Here is a 23729-nt window from a genome sequence, read left to right on the forward strand (position 1 = left end):
TTTTCAGTGGGAGAATATAATGAATTGGAAAATCAAAGAGTTCACTGTATAAGCCTTCCTTCAGGAATGAGTTGGCGCTGCTCGATAGGAATAGCATTGTGAGCTCTAATGCCCTCCCTGGAGCCTTGGCCTTCAACCTCCATTCACATCCTGCCATTTGCCGCAGCTGCAGGCCTGCAGGCTCTACATGCCACTTTATACTGAGGCTAATACAGCTGGATAACGCTAAATCCACCCACGACTCAAACCCACACTCTCCTCGCTTAAGCGTCGGACAGGCATTTTCAAATAGTGAAACAGATTTTTTTTTTTTAAGTGTAAACTTTGTATCCTCCTCTCACAAACACAAACTTGCACCATATACCTGGTGACCTTGTGTGCATCATTTATTCCATAAGGGTCACTGTGGCTGAGCTCCACTATTCTAACTCCAGGCAATGGTGGGAGAACATTGCTTTGAATTCAGCTAATTCAAATCCAGCATTTGCACCCTTCACCTGCATCATCTCCATTAATACTTAGTTATCTAATAAAAACGTTTCTAATATTATGTTTTTGTTGTAACCTTGGATTCACAGGCAGCAAGTGACAGTTTATAGAAATCAACTAAAATGTTGCTCGCTGTGCAGACTTATGGAATGGGCTATTTTTATGCCCTAAAATGACAAAATCATTAAAATACAGCTTACAAGTACAATTTTATGTTTAAAGCTTGTGTAAAGTGTAAACAAAGCAGCCAAAGTAGCCTAGGCCCATTGCAATGTATTGAAGGGAGGATTTAGGGTCACTTTAGGGCCACTTCCAACCCTAACTATATGCTTATCAAAAGCATATAGTTAGGGTTGGAAGCAATGTGCCCTCTAAGCTGCGCGCGTGCGCAATTGCGCACTGCTGGAATGGTCTCTGCACACAGAAAATCTGTGTTGTGCACAAAGAAATCTAACCTGAACTGAAATTAAAATAAATACGTTAACAATTCTGTTTTGCAGTGTTATTCAGTGAGTGACTGGCTGCTCCTGTATGGGATTAGAACGATGCCACCTTATCCCATAGTCCAGCCAATGATGCGATTCACATTCTTATATACGCACCTAATCAATGACGTTGACAGGTTATGACAGCGTCCTTGTGTGCCGGTACCACTGTAATTTGATTATTTTAATAAACCATGTAACTTGGATGGATTCGATGCTGGCGTGACCACAGTGCACACGTCTGCTGTTGCTCACAGTGGTTCAAGGGACCGCTCAGGGAGTTTGTGTGTTCGCTCAGACACATGAAAAATTAGAGGGAACATTGGCTGGAAGTGGAAGTAATCTTGAAAGTAGTCTCACTAATCCAAACTGGGAGCTGGTTCCACAGAAGAGGTGAAAGCTGATGGCTCTGCTCCCATTCTACTTTAAATATCCTAGGAACCACAAGTAAGCCTGCAGTCTGAGGACGAAGTGCTCTATTGGAGTGATATCAGGCCATTTCCTATGGCCTGATCTAAGCGCTGTATTAAATTATTACAATCAACAGTATCAAACACAACACTGAGATGACAATCACAGAGATGACTCCACTGTTGGGGCCATAAGATCATTTGTAACCTTCACTAATGCTTTTTTTTGTGCTGTGATGAGCTCTGAAACCTGAGTAAAACTCTTCAAATCAACCATTTTTCTGTAATCGATCAGTTAGCTGCTTTATAACTTCTCTTTAAAGAATTTTTGCGATAAAAGGTAGGTTTGAGATTGTCCAATAATTAGCTAAGACAGATGGATGGAGTGATACCTTTTTAAGGAATGGTTTTATCATTGCCTTTAGTACTTATACCATTATTAGCTTAAATGTCTTTGGCAAGTAACCCAATAATAGAGACAGGAATGCTTGGCTCAGCAGAGTTTTGACTTTGTGTCAGCCTGGCTACAGTGAAGAAGTAGCCATCGATCATATTTAATCTCTGTATAGTTAATATTTCTTTTTACATGCACTTTGTAGACCCTTTTTTAAAATCCATGGACAGTCAGTATATATATGTTTTTTTTTTACTATACTGCTTTATTGGCAATTTATATTAAACAATAAGGCAAATAATCTACCATATTTTCTGGACTACAAAGCGCACCTGAATATTAGCCGCACAAGCTAAAATCAAGAGAAAATCCTGTTTTGTACATACATTAGCCGCACCTGACTAAAAGCCGCAGGTGTTTCAATGTTGACTTATCATATGTAAGAGAATATGCAAAAGGAATATGCAAGGGAATTGTCAGGAAAGAGATGGCTGTTTGGAGACACATCCCTTTTATTAATATTTTGAAAAACAAGTTATGGGTACATATTTGCATAACTTTTTAGGTATACGTACAAGTACCGGTAATTACAAGTACGAAACATGTACTGTGCTTCATAAACGAGTAACAAATGTAGTATATAACAATAACCTACAGCACACCAGAAGAATAGATTCGGACTACCTTTTAGGCTCAGGTGCAGTGACACGGCTTTAACAAGAAGAAAAGTCAGTCATTCACCATTATCTTTCTCTTCTTCGTGCGCACTAAAACCACTAAAGTCCTCTTCTCCAGTGTCGGAAACGAACAGGCTCAGGATGGCTTCGTCATCCACTCTTAGCTCCTTTCCTTTGTTGTCACTTTCAAAACCAAACAAATCCTCGTTGTCAGTGTCAGAGTCGAACACCCTCTGAAGGGCCGTGGCGGTGTCCTCCTCTCCATCATTCAACAGTCCAGCCCTTCAAAATCCGTTGGTGATCATGGATGTTTTCACACTTTTCCACGCTGTCAGAATTCACTGGTGGAGTTGGGCATAAGTTGCTTTTCGCAAGTTTATCGCCGTTCGTCATCCACGCCTCCCGCTGAACACGTAGCACTACTTTGAAGTTTGTTTTTCGCGCTACTTCGTACGGCACTACGTTGCCTGGCGGACGGACATGTGACCAACATACCACTCTTGAACCCCGATACTGTGTATCTGATCACATTCCCTTCCGCCAGGCAACGTAGTGCCGTACAACAGCGGAACAAACAAAACAAATCCTCTTATGATATCACAAAAATCATGGACAATCCTTAGAAAAGCCGCACCTGACTAAAAGCCGCAGGGTTCAAAGCTTGTGCAAAAAGTAGCGGCTTATAGCCCGACAATTACGGTAATCAATCTGTCATATACATAATTAATATCCTGGTTCTCATATTTAACCTCAGTTCTGTTAAAAAGCAGTTAAAGGAAATTACTGAGGACTCATCTGTATTCTTCATTTTCTTTTCATTTACTTATGCTTTTAGTTCCTATCATAAACTGCAAAAACTGGACAATGGTCACTGATATTATTTATTAATAATCAACCTATGTACTTTATTTTCAGTATCATTTGAAAATATATTGTCTATAAGAATGCCATAATATGATGTGATTCTAGAACTTCTAATGATTTCAGGTTACAGGCTCTTATATATTATAGGCTCTGTCATTTTATGTTTATTTGGGTTTAACATTTTAATTTTTAAAATTTACACAAATTAAATTTTTTGGCATTTTCCTGTGAACTTTTCCTGCATCCAGTCTTTACAGTCTTTGTAGATTTCAACTGTTATGCATTCCAGCACATTATTAGTCAGTGTCATCACCAGAGGTTACTGTAATCCAATTACTTTTTTCAAGTAATGAGTAAAGGATTACTATTGCAAAAAAGGTAATTAGATTACTGTTACTTTCCCGTAAGCATGCTGCGTTACTGTGTTACTAAAACCGTGATTAATTGCGAGAGTGTCTCATGACAATGAGGTAAGCGAGTGTGACATTCGTGGCAACAGCTGTGTGCAGATCAACAATGGATAATATATTGAGTGCGGAAGAGCATATGATCATGCAGCGTTTAAAGCGTGGAAGTACTGACCTTACTTTGAGTTTGATTCCGTAAAAAGTGACAACATTAGCGTCCGCTGCTCACTGCGTGGGAAGAAAACTTCTTTTTACAGCGAAAAAAAACCCTTAACTTCTGAGCAAGCACCAAGTACGCTACCAGGGAATGGGAAACTCACAGACAAACCCGCAGATTCTTCCACTGACCACTGCGGCACACCTGCACCAGGGTAAACCTCCGCCTACCCAACTCCTGCTTTACAGGTGAAAATAGAACAACAGGACCGCTAGTCTTTGATTTTCTTTATTTTCTGCTGTGTTTTACTTGCATTTATTTGAAAGACTGAGTGTAAACACCAAAAACCTATTTTATTTTATGTGCAGAAAATAGGTTTAAATGTTAAACAAATTTCTTCCAGTCAGTGAATGTTGCATATAATTGAATTTTTGCTTGATGCATAAAGTTAAAAGATTAAAACTAATAAAACAAGTTTTAAAACGAGACTTTTCCATTTGATTACATTTTGTATGATGGATTATGCAGAAAAAGTAGAATTGGGCTGAAAGATCTATCGCTTTATTACCTATTCAGGTTGTAAATCGTGTTTTTTAAAAATAACTAAGTAACTAAACTTATTTGCTTTGAAAATAAGTAATCAGTAAAGTAATGGGATTACTTTTTTGGGGAAGTAATAAGTAATTAGTTATCAATTACTTTTTTCAAGTAACTTGACCAACACTGGTCATCACATTATCCAGTCCCTTAAACTTTAAATATTTGTCCACACAAGGCCACTCCTCAGCCACCAAAGAAGCAGCATCACACTTTGATCCAGTAGCAGTCCTTGTGAAAGAAGTCACATACTGTTTAAATTCTATTCATGTGTACACATGGTTACAAAGAAAAAACAAAACATAAATACCTGACTCTATCCACAGAATCCCAAAAGACTGAAGGCGCTACACAAAAGGCTGATTCTTCTCCAAAATGACTGCAAGCATAATAGGCAGTTTCTCACATGGATCAACGTGTGACATAGAATGTTATGTATGAATCCTGAATAGCTGACTTTGATTGTCAGTAGAGAAACATTGAACTGGAATTGCATGATTTAGAACTGACTTACTGTGGCAAGTGACCAGGGAATCAGCTTCAAATACATATATATCTAATTCAGCAGCCTGATGTTCACAGCTCTAGAAATGTAAGTGACATATCATAACCCATAATATTTGTGGTATGGTGTTCTGCTGGGTAGAATTATATTGTGTAAACTGGTGAATCAATAAAAGCTTGGTAAATGGCAAGACAGCAGTGCAATGGTTAGCACTCTCACCTCACCTTACAGCAAGAAGATCCTGAGTTTGAATCTTCTGACTAGTTAGGTAGATGCTTTCTATATGGAATTTGTAATTCCGCTTTAGCTGTGAAACACACAGCTGTTTAAATGTATTGACATTTTAAATTTCAGTTAAGGTAAAGTTGCAAAACTAGTTGCATATGCTGTCAGTTATAAATTTTAGAAAGAAAATATGAAGTGGTACAACAACTGAAATGGAAGACAAAAAAATTTCAAATGGTGAACGTGTAATTTTTAGTAGCAGCAGTAGTTATGTACTGTATCTGTGGTAATATTATCAGCGTTTACACGTGGTTGTCATGTGCCTGCTGTATTTTCACACTATTAACAGGAAGATGGAGTAATCCACTGAATCTTAAGAGCTGTGGTGCAGTATCTCTTCTGATAAACTCTCAGAATATTTGTGCTCATGTGCATTCCTGTGTTTATAAGGAGGTGCTGGTGTATAAGAGTGATGGATGAATGTTTTCTTATTGTGCATCTGTGTCCCAGTTTTTAAAATGCACGTGCCGATGCACACAGCAAAGGATATAACCCTAATCCCGGTCCATTTACACTTTTTTCCATTTGCTTTTTGGTTGGCAAATGGAAGAAAGGGGGTTGGTTGCTGGTAATTTGCACAGCAGCACTGTGCAAAAGTCTTGAGTCAAAGAACACCCCCATCCAGCTATATTGGAATTTTTTTTCCAGTTTATCAATCTAAAGTGAATTCACTGTTTGAGTTTTGCTCTTCAACTCCCAAGAATAACACCTGGCACAATAACCTTTTTGCCTTTTTGTTCACATGGACTTTTTGTGTACATGGACAATTGTTTAAATAAATAAACAAATAAAAATAAATTTTAAATGAATTTCCTAATGCATATTTTATTGCACAATTCATTATTGAAGCACAACATTCTTCATTTGCATGCATGTGGCACTTCTGGTCCTCCATACTGGACACAGGAATGCAGACTTGAAACAGAGAACACAGAAGGGCACGGAAAAAAAACCTTGGGGAATAAGTGATAAGTTGAACTTCAAAAAGAAAACATAATCTGGATATAACATCACAGAAAACTAAAAAAATAGAAACTATAGCTAGAATATGTAAATAAAGAACAGACTATGCAGAAAATATAACAATGAGCAAAACTAAAATACTAAACTCAGTCATTTTTTCATTTGTTACGCCACTTAGGACTGACATGTGAATGACTGAAAAAATAAGAAAAGACCCTACTTAAAAGGGCTGAATGAGACTTCTGTCTGTACATAACAAGCAAATTTGAAACACCACAGTTTGGTGGTATTTCCCTTGGCAGAAACCGCTGAGTTTCATGTATTTTTGTTGTTGTTGTTTTAGGTTATATCTATAGGAACTGCACTGAGAAAGGATGGTCGGACTTCTACCCATCCTATGAAGAGGCCTGTAAGATTCCAGAGGATGAAGAAATCGAACCAGAGGTAAACATTGCTCATTCTCACTTAGAGATCCAAGACTATTTGCTGGATTTTTTTTTCTACTGATATTAAAAGAATTCATTGTGATAAAAATATTAAAGTTTTTTTTAATGATCTCAGCACCCTGCACATTTTTCAGCTACAGCCTTGCAGAAGACCATCTGGGTCGGTATATATTGTGATTTATTTACTATGTTTTGTTTGTTTTCATTTTATTTTAGTTTGCTATGTTGATTCCAGAGGTGGCAAAAGTGCAGATATTCTTTACTTGTGTACAGATACTATAAAAATACTATGGTAAACGTTTAAGTACCGAATCAACTTTTTTTACTCAAGTGAGAATGAAGTGGTGCAAGCTCTGAAATGTACTCAGAGAAATAAAGTTAAAAGTAGCTCCTTGAAAAATAATTCTACCAGATATTTTTGTACAAAGGGTAACTGAACTAAATGCTAATTCTAAAGAATGTGGTCAGATTGAATCTGTTATATAAGACACAAGCAGTAAAAAAGAATAAAAAAAGAAATATTTTCTGTTGCCTACATTGTAAAGGGTGACTTTGCTTCCACATATAAACAGAAAAATACAGTAAGGAGTTCAAGTGGGATTCAGCAGCTGGGTGAACCCTAAGACTACTTGTAGTAGCTCAGTGTGGGGACACGAATCACAACTCACAATATTTTCTAATGTGAGCTTCAGTAAATTGTCTTTGTGTACATGTTGTGATCAGGTGACCTGCTGTGCTTTTTGGATTTACAAAGCCTAATTTAACAAGATATCAGCAGATGTTTCTAGCTAACCTGTTTACCCTGCACAAAACTACTGATAATTTTCATTTAGCATTTGAGTAACACAAATTTAATATACTTAGTTTGTTTTGCTGGACATTTCACAATATGAAACAATCCAAACACATATGTATATCTAATATGTAATTAAAAATGATGGCACTACATGTCAAATCTGCAGTTTATCAAGTATAATTGAGCGGTCCTTATCTATAAAAAAAATAAATAAGGGAGTCTCCAGAATTTTTTCATAGGGGTCGCCATCTTGGGGCAGCTAAAAAAATATTGAGGTGGCATAACCAAAAACATAATTTCCATTTTTATTATGCTATTGTCAAATATAGTTTACTTGAAAAGTTTGGCAAAAAGGAGAAAGATAAAATAATAATTTGTCTAGTTAATTTCCTGCTATTAAAGGTGATACCACTGAAAATATGTACATATGAAAACCAGGTACTTGATTTTGAAATCCATAATACGTTTTAACTGACTGATCAATTGACTAGAAGTCCCAACCAACACTTTAATATTTCTCAGCAGAGCTGAGCAGAAGCAGCCTGAAGCGTCACGGTCAGCGGGAGCTGACTGTGTGCGGAGTAAGTAAACATCATTACAAAATAAAGCAAGGTGAATAGGGGCAAGTAAACTAAACTAAACTGTGAAGGACTGACTATAACAAACATGACATGAAAATAATTCTGAACATTATAAAGCAAAATAATTATACATGCAAGGAACTATGACGAGAAAACATGAACTGAGGAGAATCATGAAAATGCGTTAACCTGATGTGAGCTGGAGAGAAGGAAAACAGACGACCTGACACTGAACAAAGGAAGACAGGACTTAAATACACACAGGAGGTGATTGTGGAAGTGGAAACACATGGGGAAACAGCTGACTCAAATGAACATAATGACACCACAGGGGAAGAGTAAAACTAAACACATGGAACAAAGAAACATAAGACTTTTAAAATAAATCAGGAAACATTGAAGGATGTAAACATGACAACACAAGCTTGACAATATGGAACACACAGACATAAAACACATGACACAAAAACCAAGGACACAGATGATAGTAATTGCTGAACTGAAACTCAACTAGACCCTAAATAAGAATAACACAAGAACTTATAATCACAAACTTAACATAAGAACTCAAAAATACAGAGCGAACTGAAAATGTTGGGTCACAGACCCAGCCCCTGACATAAAGCTTCACTCTCCCAGAATGAAGTTAACTTGTTCAGGAAAGACAAATCAGTCCAAATCAAATTAGATCATGTAAGAGTGTGAAGTGTTTCCGGTCTCTATTTTGGGGGCTGGCCAGTGCAAACAATCCGGGTGATAACTGTGTGGAATCCTGTGAAACATGCTTTTTACGTTTTCTTCACAGGACTGCAAGAACAAGCATGTTTTGAATGTGATTCCTAATTAATCAAGTAGCCATGGATAACTGGAGAGGTGAAATATATTAATGCAGTTGCTGGTATTCTGGTCATCAGTGTTAATAATGAAACTGCTCCACCTATTTCTAAACAGATTTCTCCAGGGTTGGATTACAGTAAATTTGGTTCAGGTCGCATCAAATATAGTAGCTGCATTATTCAATGAACAACTCATAAAGACAAACATAATAAAACAGCAGATGGGTCATTATCTCGTCACATTATTGAACACTTGAAGGTTGTGAATGAGCGTTAGGTTAATACTTGCTGGTGTCTGTTTAGGATAATAGTTTGCCATTTCTGGACTGTGCTGTGCACACTGGGGAGAATGGAAAAGTCAGCATTTAAGTTTACCCCAAGCCCACACACACAGACCAGTATCTACTCTTTGACTCCCACCACCCTCTGGAGCACAGACATGGAGTAATCAGCACACTACAACACTGGGCAGAAAGCATTCCCACTAAGCCAGAAGGGAAATAAAAAGAACACATACATGTAAAGAAAGCTCTCAAAACACGTGGTTATCCCAAATGGGCTTTCATCAAGTCAGCAAAGATGGGTAGGAAAGAAGGTAAGGCACAAATTAGGGAGAAACAGGATGAAAAACGGAAAAGGTCACTCTTTCGAGGACGCCAATGTTCACATTTTGGACAGAGAAGGCAGATGATTTGAAAGAGGAGTGAAATAAGCCATCTATGTCCACTGTGAACAACTTGTTGAACAAATGCGGTGGCTTACAACACCAGCTGTCTGCCACCTACAGTGCAGTTTTGAGATCCCTTCCCTTAACCCCCACTCACTTCTCTTTTTTTTCAGACAACGTATTTCTCCAACTTCAAACAGGTGTACACTGCTGGCTACGCTACCTCCCTCATCTCTCTTATATCAGCTATTTTTGTCTTCACTGTCTTCAGGTAATGCTGGAGGTCTCATTGAAAAATATTAGACTCTTTTAGACTAAATGACTCTGAAATAAAATAGTATATGAACATTTATCCAAACAGATTAATTGAAGGTTCTTTTTTCTTCTACTCTTTAGGAAATTTCACTGCACCAGGAACTACATCCACATGAACTTGTTCTTCTCATTCATCCTGAGAGCGAGTGCTGTCTTTATCAAAGACGCTATCCTTTTTTCTGATGAAAACATGGACCACTGCTTTATGTCTACAGTGAGTATGTCATCTTCCATGCCCATCAAAGGCACTATATTTACTTAAGAAAACTGGCAGTAGGATTAAGGATAGTATGGTTATCTAAAAATAAACTAAAATTCAGCGTGACAAAACTATTTTACTTAAGTGAAAAACACATTAAAAACTAGGTTACAGAAAAAAACCCTCACTGAAATTATATTATGTGGTTACAAAATGAGCTAAAGTGGGAGATTGACTTAGTTTTTAGGGTTTGGAGGCATTGATGCATGTTGTTAATGATATAGATATTCCATTCTCATTAAACATATAGCTCATAGACTCCAGTTCCCCCACGACAGAGATAGATGGGGGGATATGTGGATGTGTCTATGTGTCAGTGTGTCAGCTGTTTTCAAAAGGTCTCATTTGTATTGAAGCATCAATACAGAACATTGTAAGATTGACCATTTAAAATACTTATTTTAAATATTTTAAATAGTAAAACTAATACAGAAACTTAAAAACTAAAAAAAAATGTTTACATTTTTTTAATTATAAACTAGCTGAAACATACAGTGGGGCAAAAAAGTATTTAGTCAGCCACCGATTGTGCAAGTTCCCCCACTTAAAATGATGACAGAGGTCAGTAATTTGCACCAGAGGTACACTTCAACCGTGAGAGACAGAATGTGAAAAAAAAAATCCATGAATCCACATGGTAGGATTTGTAAAGAATTTATTCGTAAATCAGGGTGGAAAATAAGTATTTGGTCAATAACAAAAATACAACTCAATACTTTGTAACATAACCTTTGTTGGCAATAACAGAGGTCAAACGTTTACTATAGATCTTTACCAGGTTTGCACACACAGTAGCTGGTATTTTGGCCCATTCCTCCATGCAGATCTTCTCGAGAGCAGTGATGTTTTGGGGCTGTCGCCGAGCAACACGGACTTTCAACTCCCGCCACAGATTTTCTATGGGGTTGAGGTCTGGAGACTGGCTAGGCCACTCCAGGACTTTCAAATGCTTCTTACGGAGCCACTCCTTTGTTGCCCGGGCGGTGTGTTTTGGATCATTGTCATGTTGGAAGACCCAGCCTCGTTTCATCTTCAAAGTTCTCACTGATGGAAGGAGGTTTTGGCTCAAAATCTCACGATACATGGCCCCATTCATTCTGTCCTTAACACGGATCAGTCGTCCTGTCCCCTTGGCAGAAAAACAGCCCCATAGCATGATGTTTCCACCCCCATGCTTCACAGTAGGTATGGTGTTCTTGGGATGCAACTCAGTATTCTTCTTCCTCCAAACACAACGAGTTGAGTTTATACCAAAAAGTTCTACTTTGGTTTCATCTGACCACATGACATTCTCCCAATCCTCTGCTGTATCATCCATGTGCTCTCTGGCAAACTTCAGACGGGCCTGGACATGCACTGGCTTCAGCAGCGGAACACGTCTGGCACTGCGGGATTTGATTCCCTGCCGTTGTAGTGTGTTACTGATGGTGACCTTTGTTACTTTGGTCCCAGCTCTCTGCAGGTCATTCACCAGGTCCCCCCGTGTGGTTCTGGGATCTTTGCTCTGCATATGATTGTTGGGTTTCTCTCTATGTATTGCTGCAGGGTATACCTTATAATATAAAGCACCTTGAGGTGACTGTTGTTGTAATTTGGTGCTATATATATAAAATTGAATTGAATTGAATTGAAGTACCACACTGACAATTAAGTATCATTTAATTATCTGCATCTTGGGTGGATAGAAAAAAATGTTCCAAGCTATATTTTTTATTGAGTTTAATTCATGCTGCAGAAGTACAAAAGGGACCAAGCACTCTAAAAACTGAGGAGTGATATTATGCTCATTAGTTCTTCCTTATTGCAAGAGTGGATCAGAGGGGGACAAAACTAGAGCTAAAACACCTTGAATAGTTGGCATCCCTTCTGGTGGGAACTATCTAACTGAGGGTTACTCTTCAAAAACGTACAGGGAATTAGGCAACAGATTGCTAACAAGTCTAATTTAATATGCTATATGCATATAACATGCTTTTTAGCTTTCATAGTGTGAAGTAGGAAGTGGGCTCACCCAAGTATCCCAAAATTTTGTCCAACACCCGAAAGGTGACAATGACAGAGTAGCGAAAACTACAAGTAATGTTTGAAATACAGTGGGGCAAAAAAGTATTTAGTCAGCCACTGATTGTGCAAGTTCCCCCACTTAAAATGATGACAGAGGTCAGTAATTTGCACCAGAGGTACACTTCAACTGTGAGAGACAGAATGTGAAAAAAAAATCCATGAATTCACATGGTAGGATTTGTAAAGAATTTATTCATAAATTAGGGTGGAAAATAAGTATTTGGTCACCTCAAACAAGGAAAATCTCTGGCTCTCACAGACCTGTAACGTCTTCTGTAAGAAGCTTTTCTGTCCCCCACTCGTTACCTGTATGAATGGCACCTGTTTGAACTCATCATCTGTATAAAAGACACCTGTCCACAGCCTCAAATAGTCAGACTCCAAACTCCGCCATGGCCAAGACCAAAGAGCTTTCGAAGGACACCAGGAAAAGTATTGTAGACCTGCACCAGACTGGGAAGAGTGAATCTACAATAGGCAAGCAGCTTGGTGTGAAAAAATCAACTGTGGGAGCAATCATCAGAAAATGGAAGACATACAAGACCACTGATAATCTGCCTCGATCTGGGGCTCCACGCAAGATCTCATCCCGTGGGGTCAAAATGATCATGAGAACGGTGAGCAAAGATCCCAGAACCACACGGGGGGACCTGGTGAATGACCTGCAGAGAGCTGGGACCAAAGTAACAAAGGTCACCATCAGTAACACACTACAACGGCAGGGAATCAAATCCCGCAGTGCCAGACGTGTTCCGCTGCTGAAGCCAGTGCATGTCCAGGCCCGTCTGAAGTTTGCCAGAGAGCACATGGATGATACAGCAGAGGATTGGGAGAATGTCATGTGGTCAGATGAAACCAAAGTAGAACTTTTTGGTATAAACTCAACTCGTTGTGTTTGGAGGAAGAAGAATACTGAGTTGCATCCCAAGAACACCATACCTACTGTGAAGCATGGGGGTGGAAACATCATGCTATGGGGCTGTTTTTCTGCCAAGGGGACAGGACGACTGATCCGTGTTAAGGACAGAATGAATGGGGCCATGTATCGTGAGATTTTGAGCCAAAACCTCCTTCCATCAGTGAGAACTTTGAAGATGAAACGAGGCTGGGTCTTCCAACATGACAATGATCCAAAACACACCGCCCGGGCAACAAAGGAGTGGCTCCGTAAGAAGCATTTGAAAGTCCTGGAGTGGCCTAGCCAGTCTCCAGACCTCAACCCCATAGAAAATCTGTGGCGGGAGTTGAAAGTCCGTGTTGCTCGGCGACAGCCCCAAAACATCACTGCTCTCGAGAAGATCTGCATGGAGGAATGGGCCAAAATACCAGCTACTGTGTGTGCAAACCTGGTAAAGATCTATAGTAAACGTTTGACCTCTGTTATTGCCAACAAAGGTTATGTTACAAAGTATTGAGTTGTATTTTTGTTATTGACCAAATACTTATTTTCCACCCTGATTTACGAATAAATTCTTTACAAATCCTACCATGTGAATTCATGGATTTTTTTTTCACATTCTGTCTCTCACGGTTGAAGTGTACCTCTGGTGCAAATTACTGACCTCTGTCATCATTTTAAGTGGGGGAACTTGCACAATCGGTGGCTGACTAAATACTTTTTTGCCCCACTGTATTACTGTTTCTGTTGCACAAATTAATCTTTTAAGATGTTTATAGGCAAGAAGGTAGATGTGTAAACTTCAAATATCTGTTCGATTTATCAAGACATGGTGTAAAAGTGCTCCAGTGTTTTCAGATAAGTCCCTTCCTGCTGGTCTAACAGCTAACTTGCTCCACCAGCTGTCAACTGACCAGAAGGTCAAGGCTCACTATACCCAACGAGAACGCTTATTTCAGGGACATCGTTTTAAGAACCCTCTGTGGCTTTCACCAATCAGTGGAAGTGAAAAGAAAGAAATAATTCACAAAGCTTCATAACCAGATTATTTAACAAATTTTAAGGATTACATAAGCACATAGGCTTTATGGAGTGTGATTTCTGCAACACTCAAAAGCCAACAACTCTGTGATGCATTGAGTGTTTCATCCCAGATGCCATGCTCCCCAAACACCATTTTGGCTGCCAGCTGTTTCTGACATTTAGCGCACAGCAACAGAAAAAGACAAGAATATCAAAATTATTCTGAGATATAGACAGTGTACCAGTTTTGCTGGAGTTAAGGGAATCTAAATCCAATAACGTTTAGTTAAACAGTAACAGGCTTGAATATTATTTACAAGCAAAATAAATATCCCAAAGTCCTCATCTTAAGACTCAAGTATAAAATAAAGTTAATTTAATAAGTCCCTTAAGACAAAGGCAATTTATTGGTAATATAATTTATAAACTTCAATTAGCCATTAAAAGCCCGTTTCCATTTTGGAATAGCAAAAGAGCATTTACAAGAGAGTGACACGATGAATGAATTAAAATCTGTGGGAGAATTCGTCAACACCAAAAATGATGGTAGAAGTAGAACTTCGAGGTCAAAGTCAGCATGCTTTTTAAGTCGGTTCTTTTAGATTTGACAAAAGATTTTATGCATGCAGTGTGTTTTAGTGACCATTCAAATTCAATCAGATATACCATCTTAAAATGAGCAACATGACAATACATAATGTAGATGCTGCAGGTGGATTCAGATTCAGGTGAATAGTCTTTTGTGATTAGTTAATGAAACTGAAATCCCAGCTACATATGGGGGTCCCCGCTATGATGTCACTCACTTGTTGCTAAAGTCCTGTTGTTTATATATTAATGACAGTTGATGATTTATCCTTCTTTTTGATTCAAGTGGTAGCTCTGGAATGCAGCTCCATTGCTATCTCCTCTTCTTTGTAAACAACCTGCAGATTTATACAATACTCTGGCATTGCTCCCCTTCCTCAATCAGGAGGTCTAATCCCTGTTGCTCATTCATCTGCTTGTTAATAAGGAAGTTAAACCGGTCTACTACTTGAGTCCTCTCACTCTTTTAATGGCACATGTTATACTTAGTAGGACTCAGAAATTAGTGACTGACACCATAAAGCCACCAGGAAAGTGTTTACTGAAGAAGCTAAAGGCCATTATCTTCTATACATCTTGACTTCTTTTTGCAACCGCCACCTACTGTTTATTAAAGAGGTGCAGGTTTAAGGTGAAATATGACCGTCTTGTTTGACTACCATTATAATAAACTATATTTGAACCATTCCAGAAATATTATAGTGTTAGTAAGAGGAGGATGAGACTGATCATTAATTATAATGAGTATAAATAAATACAATGCAAAACCCATGACTTCAAGCACATGTGAAGGGAAATGGATGTTTCCCTGTAACACTAAAGTCTTATGTTTTTTATAATTCTGAACATCACTGTGGCTCATAAATTGATGTTTTTTATTGTTGCTGTCCCTGTAGATAAATGAGCCCTTCAGATGAATCTGATGTTCACGAATCTTTTTGTTTTTTTGTCCCACAGACATCCTGTAAATCAGCCGTGGCCTTCTTCCAGTTCAGTATCCTGGCTAACTACTTCTGGCTCCTGGTGGAGGGCATGTACCTGCAGACACTGCTCACTCTCACATTTGTCTTCCAGAAGAAATACTTCTGGTGGTACATACTTATTGGCTGGGGTGGGTACCTCACTTGTCATCATCCCTGTCTATCATATGTCCCTGTTTCCTTTCATTTGATTTCCTGTTTTTCCTCTTGCTCCACTTTAGTTCTTTTCCTAATGATCAGGTCACTCTGTTTGTGCCTCCCAGGTCTCCCGACAGTAATCATAACAGCTTGGATTCTAACTCGAAACTTCTACGACAACAGGGGGTGAGCAACGGCTGCAGGAAATCAAGACAATATCAAATTAGAGAAAATTTAAATAACAAAAATGATAGTAACACATACTCACTCAAATAACTTTAGACTAAACATAAAATGTTAACAAAAATAACATATTTTGTGATCTAGTCTTTGTGGCAAAAAAAGGCTTTTTGATAATATATTCATTTGTACAGTAATTCACACCCACAGTGCTGTACAAAACTCTCGAGGATGACTCATTTCTTTATTTTTTGCAATGAAAGCAGGAAATAGTTGGAGAAAGTTATTGGAACATGTTTGAATACAAGTGAAAACACAGTATACAAGGAAAAATTAACAAGTTTGTACAATTCTAATGAACTTGAAAGTGAATATTTGCTATGACTTTGTTCTTTAGCATTGAAACCTCTTTGGCAAGTGTTCTTGTAATTTTTTTTGACTTCAGGATTAGTTTTCCGGGCTTCTTTGAGAACACTCCAAAGTTCTTCTTCGGAAATTGACTGCTTTTGCATTCTCTGTCACCTAAATTAGAGCGTCCACCATGTTTTACAAATGACTGTAGATACTCCCCTGACCTCCTCTTTATGGAAATATGATGATTCATCACTACACTAATATTGACAGTTTCAGTGCAGTCCTTGTGCCATTGTGCATACCTGTCTTTTCTCCTGGTTCTGTTCCTTAAGAATGGCTACCAACATTCAACTGAGACCATTTCTGGTGAATCTTCAGTTAACAGCAGATGGCTCAACTGAAGGGGCTGATGCTTTTCTCACATCCTGTGTCAGGCTAGTAACAAATTATCTAAAGGGGAAGCTTATCTAAGGTTTAATTCAATTCAGTTTTATTTATATAGCACCAAGTCACAACACCAGTTGACTAAATGTACTTTATATTGCAAGGTAAAAACCCTACAACGATACAGAGAAAACCCAACAATCAGATGACACAAGCAAACACTTTGTGACAGTAGGAAGGAAAAACTCCCTCCTAACATTATTGAATCTCTGCTAAAACCAGGCTCAGGGAGGGAGAGCCATCTGCAGCAATAGGTTGGGTTGAGGAGGTTAAAACGGGACAAAAGACACACTGTGGATAGTGTAAAAAAGCAAATAGGGTGTCTGTCTCTCCATTTGTAATATAACATTGATTTTTGCAAAGTTGTCTGTTATATGTAAACACAACACTAGTTCTTCCCATAAATTATGTGTATTTTTATACCTGTATGATTCATGTTAGTAGGAAGTGGCTTAACAAACAAAAAAAAATATTTTGAAGATGGCCAGGACTGCAGTCAATACCACCTTCACAAATGACATTATTATAAGAAAATCTGGTTCCTTGGAAGCAAACTATGAAGAAATGTGGAGTGGCTCAAGATATTTGCACAGTACTAAAAATGTATTAGCTTATTACTATTGGTTTTAAGCTTAATATATATTGTTGATTGTTCAAAGATACTATAAACAGCCTTGTAAGCCAGTGGTAACACACATTTCTGCCTGTTGTGTGTCTCAGGTGCTGGGATGACACAGATGTGGCCTTTATCTGGTGGATCATAAAAGCTCCAATAACGGCATCACTACTGGTGAGTACAGTAAACGTGGGAGCCATTGCTGGATTATCAGAGTCCTCAATCTTGGCACAGTCCTGCATTTTGACTCTGTGGCTGCTATTGCAGACACTTATCTTGTCTTCACACTAGGAGCGACAATAACAAGTCAGGGAGAGTTGAGTCATATTCTACCTGGTCAATGCACAGAAGGTCAACAGAAATGACTAAATCAGAATCTCTCTGGTTTTCCTGCTATTGTATTATGTTTGTTTCATTAAGACTATTATTACAGCTCTCATATCCCTCCTGACTCTAGAATTTATTATATTATATGTTCATATTATAACTTTTTCTCTCTGCAGTGTTATAAAGTGCCTTTACACTGTGGTACTTGTTTCAGTTTATTGCATCATATGTTGGTGTGTGTATATGTGTGTTTACAGTGGGGGTACAAATTCTCAATTCTTACTCATATAATTTGCCCTTGACTTGCCACTGAAGGGAATCACGTCTAGATTCCAAACCTCTCCTTGCACATGCGCAGTCACTAAAATCTTACTTGATTATTTTTCGACTTCTTTAAGGGCATCTGCTCGTGCAGTGGCTTTTTTGGTCTCTCTTTTACCGTTTCCAGCATTGCTATTTTTAGATCGCTCCATGAAAGTCAAATTCAAACCACTCATACATGTATTTTGCAATTTTACCAATGACCTTAAACTCAGTAAGTGTCAACTTCCTCACAAAAATGGATTTTGGCCATCATAATTGGTGATAAACAGTAAATCTTGATCCAGAAACCAAACAGTTGTCAATGAAAGACTCTACAGCAGGGGTCCCCAATTCCAGTCCACGAGGGCCGGTATCCCTGCAGGTTTTAGGTGTGTCCTTGATCCATCACAGCTGATTTAAATGGCTAAATGACCTCCTCAACATGTCTTGAAGTTCTCCAGAGGCCTGGTAATGAACTAATCATGTGATTCAGGTGTGTTGACCCAGGGTTAGATCTAAAACCTGCAGGGACACCGGTCCTCGTGGACTGGGATTGGGGACCCCTGCTCTACAGTGTCCAAAGGTGGTGCATCTGGGATATTCAGCAGAAATGTTTCATTATTTGGTTGCTCTTGTGTGAATGGGAAACAGCTGGAGCTGAGACTGGTGAGTGGCAGCTTGGTGTCTGCAGTGGGGCTGGCTGTCTGGAGCAGCAGTTGAGGGTATGTAAGGGATGAGACTGAATTGAACTCTGGTAAATAAGGCCGGATGGGATTAATTGACTACAATTGTCTTTCCATCTGGGTCATGGAGATACACATGCTTGAAACTGTTCGAGACTGCAGCATTTTAGGACAGCTGGAAATTATTCCTACTAGCTGACAAACCCACTGAGAGAGGCTTGTCCATAGATTTTTAAACTGGGGAGGAAATCCTAAAGATCCTCATATCTCCCCAGAGATCTTCTGGGTCCATGTTTAGTGCCAATGTTTTGTCATAAATTTCAACGTTTTTGACTAAAATGCAGACATATGAAGACAGGCAAACAAGCCTTTACTTTAGCTGAGAAGCAACAAATTCACTGGGAGAATAAACAAAATCCAGAACTGGCAAGAAATATGCAGGAGAGAATAACAGACACTGACAGAAAGGACCAATAAGAAGACAGCGCTATGTATACACAGAAGGACAATCAGGGAAAGGGGATACAGCTGGGAAAAACAGGTGCAGACAATCAAGACAACCAGACAGCAGGGAATGTAACAGTAAATGCAAACCACTACAGACAAGTACAGCTACCAAAATAAAACAGGAAGAGAGAATGATAGCTAAATGAGGAAATCCTGACACATGAATGAACTAAATCTAGGGGCATTTATATGAGTGTAAAACAGAATAACTTGAACTAAACACTTAAAACAGAAAATACTAAGGAATAATACATCCATGTAGAGACGGGTGGATGAAGCGCTGTGAAACTTTGAGGCTTCTTCCTGATTGTACTGAAAAAACAGGCAAAGCTTCAAAGTCTCAAAGGCAGATACTACTAGTATCTGTCTACATCTAGTGCTCATGTGCAATTATAACAGCCACAAATTTCCAAATGATTCACACAATTCAGTGATTCCAGTTCCAAAACAAAAGAGATAAATTAAATCTTAAGAATCAGAATACTTTATTAATCCATAGGGAAATTGTGTGGGTTACAGTTGCTCCAAGACAGTAACAGTAACAGACTAATCTATTTAAACAATACAATATGTTACAGATTTTGCAAATTTAAGAAATAGCACCAATATATAAAAATCACTCAATTATAAATATCAAGGATTAACAGGGGTGGTTATAAATAGATATCAAGAATATTGACAAGAATATTACAGAGTAGAAAAGAGCATATGCAAAAAGGGTGTAACTATTGCTGTGTTTACAGTGTATTCGATGGAGGAGTTCTGCAGGGAGACGGCCAGGAATGATTTCCTGTGTCGTTCAGCAGCATCTTCCTCCTAAGAATTATTGACCACACATGAAAGTGCTACAACATTTTGAAATGTCAAGTTGCTAATAAAATGTTTAACACTGGAACCACGATGGAGTCATTTTAACCCGTAGGAATTAATGCAACACCACTTTTCCAGGATGCTGGGTTGACTAGCAAAACTTACTGTTCAGAGACATTTTGACATAAAGACTCACAAGATTTTTTTTTAAATATATATATATATAAGAGGTTGTAATTAGATAAAAGATTAATAATTAGGCTACTGCAGGCCTGAATGGGTAGTACAAAAACATGATTTCCTGCATTTAACTGTTGTAAATTACTTATTTATTACTTATCAAACCCGTCAAACATCCTCTCATGAATGATATTGAGTCATTTTGAGGTGAAAGAGCATTCCTCTCACAGGGTAGAAGCTGCAATCAATTTAGGCAAAGTCAGTTTTTTAATATTCTTTGTTTATCCAGGTATAATTCAATTCAATTCAATTCAATAAAACTTTATTGATCCTGAAGGTTGACCCCGAAGGAAATTGGGTTAAGGCTGCCAACCTTTGCCAGCGCCGACTTACCCTTCTGACCATACATACATTACACAAACATCACATGGGGAAGACAGGTCAGAGAGGTATAACAATGGAAAATGCACCACATGAGGAAAGATAAGCAGAAAAAAAATAACTCCCCTCAGACTGAGCTCCAATAGGGAGATCAGTTTGAGAACAGAAAAAAACACCTCTGCACATAGCACATGAAAAAAACTCTAAATACGCCAAAGAAACACATGACAAGCAACAGGGGTGGGTAAAAGGTGAGAGACAGCCGACTTAGACAGTACATCCGGGCCTGCACCCTTTGCGCTGGTCTCCATGATCCACCATCAGCATCGGAAGGGAATAAGCGTCGAAGGCGTTTGGAAAGGGAGGGGGGATGAGTGTGTGCATATCAGTGTATATGTATGTGTGTGTGTGTCCAGAGTTCAGCTGAGACAGTGTCCTTCGCCCTGCCAGGCTAAGTAAACAGTCTTCCAGCCAACCCAGGTGGCCTTGCATGGAATGGGAAGGAACAGTCTAAACACAGTCGTTATCAGGGTGTTTTTTGTTCGGCTCCAGCCTTGCAACTGCAGCTGGCGCAGAGAGGGTATCCACATGAAGTGATGGTGCTTTTTACTTTAGTGCGAACAACTCATATGAATTTCAAAGCTGTTCTAACAGTCCAACACTGGTCTCTCAATCTCCTGTTGGAGAGCCTTGAGCTTTCTATGATGTTATCCAAACTTACGTTCCGTGATGTTGTCATTCTTTTTGCTCAAAGAGCAGGTTCTGAGAACTCACGACCGCAGTGCACTTCCCCAAGATGTGATCGAATTTGCGCTCAAAGGTGTTATTCGAGCTAGTCCCTCAAGATGTAATCCAGTAAATGCTTAATGGAATTAAAAATGTCTTTTTCAAAAGAAATCTGTCCTCAAAGGCAGCAGAAATTACAATAATTATGCCACTGTGAAGTGGCTTAAAGGGACTAGATTGATTATAATGTAGCTCGCACAATAGGTAAAAGGCAGAGTTATGAAGATGCTGGTAAAACAGGTATTTTTTTTACAGGCTAACCCCTTGATAACTTCTGCTGGCTACAGGCATAATAAACATATCAAAGTTTTTAGACATAACAAAGTAAGTATGAGTTGTTAAAACCAATAATCAATCAATAATTGATCTTTTTTAAAATTCAAAAAGAAATTAGATGGAAATAGTCAGGATGATCCCACCTGGCAAATCTAGTGTTTAATGTGTCGTCCTGTTATCAGGCTACTTAAAACATCATTTAACCCTTGTGTGGTGTTCGTATTTTTGTTACTCAGCCAGTGTTCATGGGTCTGGTGGACCCGCTAGAGTTTTGGCTTTCCAAATTAACACTATCAAACAATTTTATGTTAAATTACTCAACAGATGTTTACTTCATCCCAATTACAAGACATATGAACAGCAAACATGGTTAATTTTTTCCCTTTACCTTTGTTAGATCACATTTATGAATTAATGTGCTTCTCGTTTTTCTTTTATATAAAATGTTATAAATAAATCAGTTATAATCAAGTGGAGTGAGTGGAAAGACACAACACATTTACACGTGAAAAAATAATTAATTGTTTAATTTTTCTTTTGAAAAAACTGAACACGGGTCTCACAGACCCAAACACCATACAAGGGTTAAATTGTTATGACAGGTTTGTACTGTGAAGTAAGATGATAAGTATTTCAACATCAGTGTTTTGGAGGTATGATTGAAGGTTTTTGGCAACTTTTAATGACACAAAAGATCTGTTGCAACACTACAAAGCAGGGAAGGTACACCAAACATTTTGCATTTCCCTAAAACAAATGAAACAATGTTAAAGAGTTGAACCCATCACCTCACTTCCAGTGTTCCACTGTGACGTATGAAGCCTCAAGCATTATCTGTCATATGGTCACAGAGGTTTGATTCAAGCCTCAACACAGTGTTTTGGACCAGTCTGCTTCAACAGAGTGAAACAAGCTTCAGCCTAAGAGCCAAATGTTCCATCTCTAGTTAAATGTTAACAATATTCTGACAGATTACTAATTTGGTGCTTCCCACTTGTTTCATGTAGGTGAACTTCATGATCTTCATCAACGTAATCCGTATTCTGGTCCAGAAGCTTAGGTCTCCTGGTGTTGGTGGCAATGATACCAGTCACTTCAAGTGAGACAGAATAAATGCTGCTGCGTGTGAATGCATAAACAACAAATATAAAGTCACAAGGGATTGTGAATCTGCATGTGTAGAATGTGTCTGTGTTTTGCATGTGTGTGTGCAGGAGGCTGGCGAAGTCCACGCTGCTGCTCATCCCACTGTTCGGGATGCATTACATGGTGTTTGCCTTCCTGCCAGAAAACACAGGGACAGAGGCACGCATCTTCATAGAGCTCGGTGTGGGTTCCTTCCAGGTAGAACCGAAAATACACATCAACATATAAAGGTAAAAAAGAATAAATATGTGTCATGAAAGCATAAGTAATACTTTTGAATACTATTTCTCTACTCTCAAGGGCTTTGTGGTGGCACTGCTCTACTGTTTCTTGAATGGTGAGGTAAGTAAAGTAAATACTAAACAACATTAGGAGATGTAATGCCTCGACTATTTCATAGTCATATATAGTCTGACTGTAGATTTTTCTTTCATTTAAAAGGTTCATAAAACTGCACAGATGATGCAAATCAAAGATAAAATACACAAAACAGTGCTGCAGTACGGCAACCTTAATTAAATGTAATAATAATAATAATGGATTGGATTTATATAGCGCTTTTCTAGGCACCCAAAATATCACTATTCATTCACTCTCACATTCATACACTGGTGGAGGCAGCTACAGTTGTAGCCACAGCTGCCCTGGGGCAGACTGACAGAAGCGAGGCTGCCATATCGTGCCATCGGCCCCTCTGGCCAACACCAGTAGGCAAGTAGGGTAAAGTGTCTTGCCCAAGGACACAACGACCAGGACAGAGAGCCCAGGGATCGAACCGGCGACCTTCCGGTTACAGATGCGATTCCCAACCCCCTGTGCCACGGTCGTAGAAAGTTTATTAAAGATTCAGTATTCTGAAGTAGGGTTGGTGGAATCAATATCAAGTCAATCCTGAAGGAATCTAGCTTTTAG

The 23729-nt window shown here is 38.6% G+C and overlaps 1 protein-coding gene across 1 annotated transcript in view; it reads left to right on the top strand.

Annotated features, from left to right (window-relative positions):
- The window catches only part of ghrhrb (growth hormone releasing hormone receptor b), a 73878-nt gene that overhangs the window by 45678 nt on the left and 4471 nt on the right, over positions 1–23729 (top strand). Inside the window, exons 4-12 of the mRNA XM_085253026.1 lie at positions 6577–6677; positions 9733–9830; positions 9956–10088; positions 15664–15817; positions 15950–16010; positions 17523–17592; positions 22679–22770; positions 22886–23015; positions 23118–23159. Coding sequence (XP_085109152.1) covers positions 6577–6677; positions 9733–9830; positions 9956–10088; positions 15664–15817; positions 15950–16010; positions 17523–17592; positions 22679–22770; positions 22886–23015; positions 23118–23159 — 881 coding nt within the window. The remainder of the gene's footprint in view (positions 1–6576; positions 6678–9732; positions 9831–9955; positions 10089–15663; positions 15818–15949; positions 16011–17522; positions 17593–22678; positions 22771–22885; positions 23016–23117; positions 23160–23729) is intronic.

The sequence above is a fragment of the Mchenga conophoros genome, linkage group LG17 (genome assembly GCF_057382185.1).
Source record: "Mchenga conophoros isolate Kocher_MC1m ecotype Shallow Benthic linkage group LG17, M_conophoros_male_GT1.1, whole genome shotgun sequence".
Lineage (NCBI taxonomy): Eukaryota > Metazoa > Chordata > Actinopteri > Cichliformes > Cichlidae > Mchenga > Mchenga conophoros.